General features: G+C 34.8%; 1 protein-coding gene across 1 annotated transcript; it reads left to right on the top strand.

The window, feature by feature from the left end:
* The first annotated feature begins 2,890 nt into the window (after window positions 1-2,890).
* On the top strand, window positions 2,891-3,829 carry LOC140512841 (olfactory receptor 5p57-like). The gene has a single exon (XM_072622212.1). It carries the CDS (start codon window positions 2,891-2,893, stop codon window positions 3,827-3,829), a length of 939 nt encoding a protein of 312 aa, XP_072478313.1.
* The last annotated feature ends 5,592 nt before the right edge of the window (window positions 3,830-9,421 follow it).

Raw genomic sequence — 9,421 nt, forward strand, 5'->3', positions numbered from 1 at the left:
TTTACAGTTACTAGTACAATTTTATATGTAAAATCTTTAATCTAATTTTGAGCACTTATTACTAAAACATACTGAAAGCTTGAATTTCCATGATAGATATGTTGGAAGCCAATCACATACATATGTGGAGTTCTTGGAGAAAGCAGTTTAATCCTGTTGCTTTCTTGAAATTTACTATTCCATCTAATTAGAAAACTATTACTTCACATCTTTGCTTATTACTTTGTCTAATTCCTCCTTTTGGAGGATATCATACCTGTATTATAAGTTGACTACAAAGATAGATTAAAATTATAAGATTTTTTTAAATATATGAATCCTGTTATACTCAGAGATTAATTAATTAATTAATCAATCTATTAATAGAGTTAGTATCACACTTAGAGAACTTTTACTGTTCTGACTTGATTATAGAAATTTGCTATGAAAGGAAAAGGAGAGACATTAATTACAATGTCAAAACTCATCTCCTCAAGGTCAGAGACTGATCTGACATATACCATAACAGAGGAAAAGCTCCTTTAGTTCTGTTTGATTCCAGGCATGAGTCATATCTAAAAGCCAGTCATGCAGTCACAGGCTATCAAAAATTAGATTTAGAATTTAGGTGGGGAAATTTCCTGTTCAGAAAGGTCATAGCATAATGGGGATACTGAGTTAAGAGGCTCCTTACTTACGCCATGTGAAGGTCATCCCCCCTACTATTCCTAGTGACAGACATATATGCTTGTTTTTAGGCTGCAGCATATGCTATTTTCTACCACTGGTTTCATGACAATTCAGACAAATATTCCTGTAATCAAAACTCAAAACAATATCAAATTATAGTCCCAAGAGTTTTAGTAAAATTTCACTAATCACAGATCAGGGCTTGAATATTATTAATTTCTTTCTGTTTTCCTAAAAGCTATGTTTCATTTATCTTTTACTTAAAAATTTAAATTAAACCAATCTGGGGTTTCAGATATATAACAAATATCTGATAGTTGGCTTAAATTAATGTATTGAAATTGCATCTTTAAACCATCCTATATATTTGCACAATTTTTGTAAATGATTGCCAAAAATTTTGAAATAAAAATGCACTCTTTGTTATAGTAAAAACTATTATCATCATCTGTTTTAAAACAGAATATATTCCTTTGAATATTTAACGGTTTTCAAATACCTGTTTTTATGATATTGTTTCAAAAGCTCAATTTATAATCTAACATGATCCAGACAAAAAACCAGTTATCTTTCTAACATAGGTATACACAAACACAATATAAATATATGTATGTCTGTGTATATATACATGTATCATACATACATATATACATGCGTGTATTAAGTGCAAGACAAAAAGATTCCATAGCCACCAAAATATTCCCAGTAATGCATTTTTTGTATTTCAAAGGAATGGAAACAAAAATAGTTGGCATTTATATAAGGCTTTAAGGTCTGCAAAATGCTTTGCATATATTATCTCATGTGATCTTCATGGCAAGGTAGCTGCTATGAGCATCTCCATTTTACAGATGGGGAAACTAAAGCCTTGAGGGGTTAAGAAATCAGCAGGAATGGGCAAGAGTATTATCTGTGAGCTTCTCCATTCTTCTGGAATCTTCCCATCTCTGTGATTTCTTGGAAATAGTTTCCCTCAGCGCCTTCACAACAGTATTGTCTCCCATATTGATTTCCTATGTCTACATTTGGTCATATCCAGCTGTTTTTTCCAACTTCATTTTCTTAAGTTCCATTTCTAATTCCTCATGTGGCACAGGTGTTGCTCTAAAACATTGTGTTTACTCTCATCAACATGAGAGCAGATCACTACAGAATTACCCACAAAACTTGTGCCATGATTTGCAATTAGCAAACAATAAACACAACAGGATCTTGCATTCTCTCTACCTCTCAATCAATTCTATGACTGTGAAGATGTGATGTGCCGTAGAAAATTGCCTTCAAATGTCTGCTTGTTAGCTTCCCAACATAAATGTTTGTATGCTTTGCAGGTGTATTGTCAATATAAATCTCCCTAATGTCAACTTACCAAATGCATTGTTTAATCAGGTCTGTAAAGAACAAAACAAAAGAATAGGTGGCATTTATCTAGAGTAGCTCTCTTAGAATGGATACCTTAAAATGGACCTTTATTAAACCATGGGCTTTCTGGATTGGACTTTCTGTGTTGATGAAGTTCAATGGATGATATTCCATCTGTCCACTTGCTTTGGGCTATGTGTGTGAATATGAGCAAACTGAAGTCTTGCGTCAGTTTAGATTTCTGTGATCTATCTCTATGACTGCGTGTGAGTTTTGGCACTCTCAGCTGTTCAGCCAATTGGATTCCTTATGGTCTATCTCTGTGGATGAACTTTTGCAATGTGGGGACATCAGAAATGCTGTTAATATGATGTTAACATAACTTCCACCATATTAAACCGGCCAAATGTTTCACATATGAACTAAGTGTGCTGTTGTGTCCAGGTTTTTTCTGAGTCAACCTAGTATCAGGTTATTTATAATCTCTTGCATCCCAACCCCATCTTTTCCTGTTGAAATGTACTGATTCTGAGACCTAGTTCAGATATCTGCATTTCCATGAAGGAAACCCTGACTTCCTTCTTCCGTATTTTCAGATCACGGTAATTGTTTGAATCACTTTCTTATACATTGACCATATTACATTTTTGTTTGTTATTTATGATTGTTATTTATGTATCTGATATCCCCTCCTATGTGTTATTCATTTTTCTATTTGCATTGTTGTCTAGCATAGGGTCTTAGAAATATTAGGTTGGCAATAAATATTTATTCGATAGATAAATATTCAAATTTTAGTTTTTAATTTCTTTATAATCACCATTTTTTTTTTGTCTTAACAGGTACCATTTGAGAACAGATGACTGGCAAAAACTACAGCACAGTGACAGAATTCTTTATTTTAGGGTTAACAGATGATCCAACTCTTTGTGTCTTCTTATTTGTGGTATTTCTGGGGATCTATATTATCATTTTACTTGGCAATCTCAGCATCATAGTATTGATACAAAAGAGCTCTCAGCTTCATACTCCAATGTACCTTTTCCTCAGCCACTTGGCTTTTGTGGATATGGGTTTTTCCTCATCGGTCATGCCTGTGATGCTCATGAACTTCCTTGGGGGCATAAGTTCAATCTCTTTGCAAGGCTGTGTGGTCCAGCTGTTTTCTGTAGTCATGTTTGGGACAACTGAGTGCTTCCTGTTGGCTGTGATGGCTTATGATCGGTATGTAGCCATCTGTAGCCCCCTACTCTACTCTACCCACATGTCTACCAGGGTCTGTACTCTGTTGGTCATCACATCTTACATGGGCGGTTGTGTGAATGGTTGGACCTTTACTGGTTGCTTATTGAATTTGTCTTTTTGTGGACCCAATAAAATCAATCACTTCTTCTGTGACTACTCACCCTTGCTAAAACTTTCTTGTTCTCATGTCACTCTTTTTGAAATTCTTCCTTCTTTCTCTTCAGGCTCGATAATTGTAATAACAGTTTTGAGCATAACTATCTCTTATGTATACATCCTCTTCTCAGTCCTGAAGATGCGCTCCACTGAGGGGAGATCCAAAGCTTTCTCCACATGTTCCTCCCACCTTACTGCTGTTACATTGTACTTTGGGACCATTACATTCATTTATGTGATGCCCAAGTCAATATATTCAACTGATCAGAACAAGGTGGTGTCTCTTTTCTATACTGTAATGATCCCTATGTTGAACCCCCTGATCTACAGTCTGAGGAACAAGGAAGTGAAGAGGGCCATGAAAAAATTGATAGGCACAAAACACTTATTTTCATAAGTCCAGTTCTGTTCACCTATATTTAGGGCTTTGTGTTGATGATATAAAGACGAAAAGAAAATAGGCCCTGGTCATGGACAGCTTACATTCTACTTCAATCATTAGGTCTGAGAAGTACTAATAAATAAATGAGCTTGAAAAATTTTCCATATTCATTGTTATTGAATTTAATCGATGAATTTATATGTGCTTAAAGTAAAAGGTAGTGAATCTGATGCTGTTTAATGTGATTGGTAGTCTGAAGGAAATCTAGGTTTTTGTCATCAGTTTGAATGATGAGGTGGTTATCATATTCTTGCATGGTAAACCCTCTATATTTCAACTACTGCCTTCAATAATAATAGCTTTGTTTCCCATATGATATATAGTTGTTTATTGTCACAATGAATATTCAGAAGAAGGATGCACAAAATCAGTACGTAGGGAAGGGCATTGGAACATTACAGGGTCCATGGAATACTGTTCCTCTCTTACTGTAACCTAAATCTGCTTTACTTTTTTTTCTTTTGTTGCCCAGTCAACTCTTATTGTCTGTGCAATTTACTAAAATACTCAACTTTTTCTTAGAAGTGCTGTCTTTTACCATATTTTTCTTATACTTGCTAAGTTGAGTTTTTTTTAAATTGAGAATGGGTCCCAGGGAGATATTGGATATATTAGTATCCATGATGAATTTGCTTATGAGATTTTGGTAAATCAAGATGTAGGCCAAAGGAAAATGAAGAATGAACTATTTGAAAGTTCTTTCTGCCTCTAGTTTCCAGTGGAATGAATCATTTTAACCAAGTCAGTGGGAGGAACTGTTAGATTGAAGAACTTGGGGATGAAGTGGTGGTAGGGTCACAGAACCTCAGAGTGTGAAGAGACTTCGAAGGACATTTAGTTCAATCTATATCTGTTAAATGATTTCCTCTACAACATTTCCACCAAGCGGTCATAATAGTCTTCCCTCAAAGACCTCTAGAAAAGGGGATCTCACTATCTCTTGAGGTAGTTCTAATTGGTAGGAATTTTTTCCTTAGCTACATCTAAATCTTATTTTTCCTCATAACTTGACCAATTGTCCCAGTTTTTCTATGTGGGACTAAACAGAACAAATTTAATAGCTCTCCCCTGTGTCAACCCTTCAAATACTTAAAGGCAGCTTTAAGGCTCTCTACCTTCCCAATTCTTTTTTTCTCTAGGCTAAAAATCCTCAATTCCTTCAATCAGTCCTCAGATAGCATGATCTATACACTCTTCACAAGCAGTGGTACCATCCTCTAGATCCTCTTCATCTTGTAAATATTTTCCACAATTATGTATCTGAGTACTATGCACAGTACTATGGAAGATCTGATTTCACTGAGGCAGGATACAGTAGAATCCTTATCTTCCTAGTTCTGAATATTATTCCTCACTTATGCAGCTTAAATATGCATTAGCATTTCTTTTGGTTAACATTGTACTCTTGACTCATATTGTCTGTGCTGTTCACTAAAATCCCCAGATCGTTCTCAGATGGACTATTTGGTTTTTTTTTTCAGTTCCACCTCTCCTATCTTGTAATTGGAAAGATAATTTTTAAAACCCAAACATAACTTTTATTGACTTGACTTTTATTTCTATTGAATTGTATTTGATTAGATTCAGAGCAATGTTTTAATCTGTTTACATCATTTTTTGAGATCAGGATTCTGGGTCAACATATTAGGTCATCCAAAATGTTAGCTTTCTCTCACAGGTTAGTGTCATCAAATTTAATAAGCATTCCAGTATCCAAGCCATTGAGAAATAATTTTTATCAGAACAGGGCCAAGTAAAATCACTTGGATACATGCCTGAAGAACTCTTTTAACTTTAATAACATTAATAAGTTCAATAACAGCCCAGTAATCCTACTATTAGAAATATATTTTATCCTAAAAAAGTTATTGGAAAGGGGAAAAATGAACCTATCTGTACATAAATTTCATAGCAGCATTCATTATTCATAACAGAAAAAAATGAATCACGTCTAGTGATTGGGGAATGGCTGAAAAAAAGGTTGGCTGAACATTAATGATTTCTCCTTGAGTCTAATCACTCAATTAGTCAGAACCCAACTGTTTTCTTCTAATGCTAACCCACATCTTTCCACCTGTTCACAAGAGTAGCGTGAGAAACTCAGTCTAACTATATTTCCCCAAACCACTGGATAATCTTGAACAGGGAATTTCCAAGGGTCCATGCAGTTGGATGGAAAAAAATCATTATTTTTGCTAACGTCTAATTGACGCTAATTCCTTTAATTATTTAAAAGCATTCTTCTGAGAAGGAGTTCACAGGCTTCATTGGATTTCCCAGGGAGTTCATGACATGTATTCCTAATAAACCCTGATCTAAAGGATTGCTCTGATCCATCAGAGTAGTAACTGTCATAAAAGACAAAGATATTAGTTTTACATGTCCTTGATGACAGTGATACTAGCATTAATACAGCACCTACCATGTGCCAGGTACTTTACAAATATCTCTTTTCACTCTCACAAAAACCCTGGGAGGTAGAAGCTATTATGCTGATTTTACAGAGGAAGAAACTGAGCCAAACAGAGGTTTAATGACTTGCCCAATGTCACATAAGTAGTATCTGAGGCTGGATTTGAACTCGGGTCTTCCTGACTTTATTATTTTATTTGTTTTCACTGTTTTACAACCACTTCCATATAACTTAGTGTTTTCCTCCTCCCTCCCCCTCCCTCTATGAGACAGCATACAATTTTATATAGGTTCTACACATATATTCCTATTAAATACATTTTCACCTTAGTCATGTTGCATAGAAGAATTAAAATGGATGGCAGAAATCATAAAACAAACCAAAATGTAATACAAAAGAAAATGATCTGCTACATTTTGCATCTTCCTGACTTTAGGCCAAACAATATATCCAATGCACCACCTAGTTGTTTTGATGATAATACCATGCTGATTTTTTTTTTTTTGTGACTCCTATTCCACATATTCACTAAGGATATAAGTAAAAAATGTTCTAGAATTCCTCGAAGAATCAAAGTTGAGCTAAGCACCCTGAAGTTTGCAGACTCCATTTACTCCCTCCTAGCATCCGCCCCTCACTAAAAAAACCCAATCATTTCCACTTCTACAGTCCTTTAGCATCTCTCTCATTCTCCACGATCTTTCATAAATCAAAGAGTGACTTAGCAACTAAAATCCATTAATTCTTTATTCATCCTGGGATGTAGTTCATATGTGCCTGGTGACGGAAACTTCTCAGTGACATCTCAGTGATCTCTTGCTACTTTTCTAATTATTTTGATTAGCCCTCTATTAGCCTATTTTGTCCATGTGTCCAATATCCCACTGGTTTGCCCTTTTCAATTCAAATACCATTATTTTTGACAGTAAAAACAGGAATAAAATAAAAATTGTGTAGTTCTGTCTTCTTTTCATTGTCCATTAATCACCATCTTCCTGATACAAGCAATAGCCCTTTCTTTGGTGTTTATCTTTTTTCCAAAAGAGCTAATACCCCCAATCATTGGACATGTAAGTCATTTCTGTTTTTTTTCTATTATGGGTAATAGTGCTACAGAAATTTCTGTATAGATAAGTTCTCCCCCTGCCCCCTTTTAATAACATTCTTAGTATATAATGGTAGTTCTAACAGTATGATCACTGGGAAAGAGTGTGAACCTCTTTTGGAGTTTATATTGCCTATTACAATATTACTTTCCACAAGGGTTGCTATTATTCACAGGTCAATAGTCAGTGTGCCTGTTTTTGACCAAAATTTTATTTTGTTTTTAACTCTCTGAAAATTTACTGAGAATAAGATGGTATTTCACAATTATTTTAGTTTTTATTATTATTTTTAACTAACAGAAATTTATTTTCCCCACCCTATTTAAAAGAAAAACAAATGCCTTATAAGAGATACACATCATCAAGCAAAACAAATTCATTCATTGACCACATTCAAAAAATATGTGTCTCATTCTGCACTTTGTATCTATCATCTGTGTTGTCAAGAGTTGGATTGCATGCTTGATCATATTTCAGTTGGTTTTCTATGATTATTGAAGAATTTTTCAGGTTGTTGCTGATAATTTGCATTTCTTCATTGAAGAACTCTTTGTTCTTATTCTTTGACCATTTTCATTTTGGGAAATGGATAATTTGTACCAATTCCTTATAAATTAGCAGTCAGAGTTTTGCCAGGAATATTTACAGCAAAGATATTCTCTATATGTCTTAATACACTGGCTTTTGTTGTGTTTAAACTCTTTATATAATTAAATCCATATATTTTAACTCAAAATTGTTCTATGTTGTTGAATACGTAAAAAATTTTCTCCTCTATAACTCTGGTAGGCATATCATTTCAATATCTTTTATTTTACCTGGCTTTTAAAAATCAAATACTTTTTGTTATAGTATGAAGAATTGCAAATTAATTCATCTCACAACTCTTCTCTCCAATTTTCTTAATAGTGGATATTAAACAATTTCTTCTCCAATGCTTTGAAATCCTAGTTTTTTAAAAATCAAATACTAGTTTTTGCATAATTTTGCTATAATTTTGGATTATCTATTGTTTCAAACATCTTTTTCATTCTACTTTTTGCCAGTATCAGTTAATTTATATAATCGTCCACTATAGCATAGTTTGAGAGTTGGAAGTGTGACTAGCCCCCCTTTTGTAAGGGCAAGCAAAGTATAATCTTTTGCTTTTTTTGTTTTTACTAAAAGTGCCTCTGAATAATGTGATTAGGGAGGAGCTTTCCCACTCATTGTTGGGCCTTGTTGGGCCATGACATCAAGATGATGTCATGACTTGCAGTTGACTTTGATTTGTGTGAGGGAGAGCTGTGCAGGGTCACCAACCTCCCTTAATTCTCCTTAGCCATCTGGGTCCAGGGGCCTTATATTCATCTGGACAACTGGAGATGGCACAGGATGCAATGTGAGACCCTGGCCCTTTCAGGCTAAGGTCTTATCACATTCTCTTTGACTGAGATACACCCATTCAATGAAAAGGCTTCTTTAAGTAGTTACTGAAGGGATGGCCATTTTAATAAAAAAAAATCAAACTGGAAGACCTTCAGGGTTCCTGGATAAAAGAGAAACAATTACTATTTAGTAATTTAGTTGAGCCTGGGAAGATTTGTAGGAAAGTCCACAGCATTTGTTAATGAGGCACTGGTTCTTTATGGATACGATGCCCTCTGGCTCTAAAAAAGTGTATAAAGACTTAAGTGTGGTTTCATTTTGGGACTTACTGATCGGAAGTCTTTGGCCAAAGGAGGACTCTGGGAAGCCACTAAGGAATCCCCTGGCTTTGAAAACCCAGATGTCAGTGCTTCTCTCTCTGGTAACTATAGTCATAGAGTTGGACCTCTCTGTTGAATTGTGATGCCTGTATTGATTATGGTCAGACTGAGGAAGTCATGTCTGTTGATCTTTGATTTCTCTGTATTTTCTCTGAAGTTCAGGGTGCTGACTTTTCCCCTGAACTAACCGAATGATACATGTGCTTGATTACAATGATTGTTAACCCCTCAAAAGTTACCTTTCCTTTTATGAATGCAGTTCTAAGAACCTGTGATAGTA

The sequence above is a fragment of the Notamacropus eugenii genome, chromosome 6, assembly GCF_028372415.1.
Source record: "Notamacropus eugenii isolate mMacEug1 chromosome 6, mMacEug1.pri_v2, whole genome shotgun sequence".
Classification (NCBI taxonomy): domain Eukaryota; kingdom Metazoa; phylum Chordata; class Mammalia; order Diprotodontia; family Macropodidae; genus Notamacropus; species Notamacropus eugenii.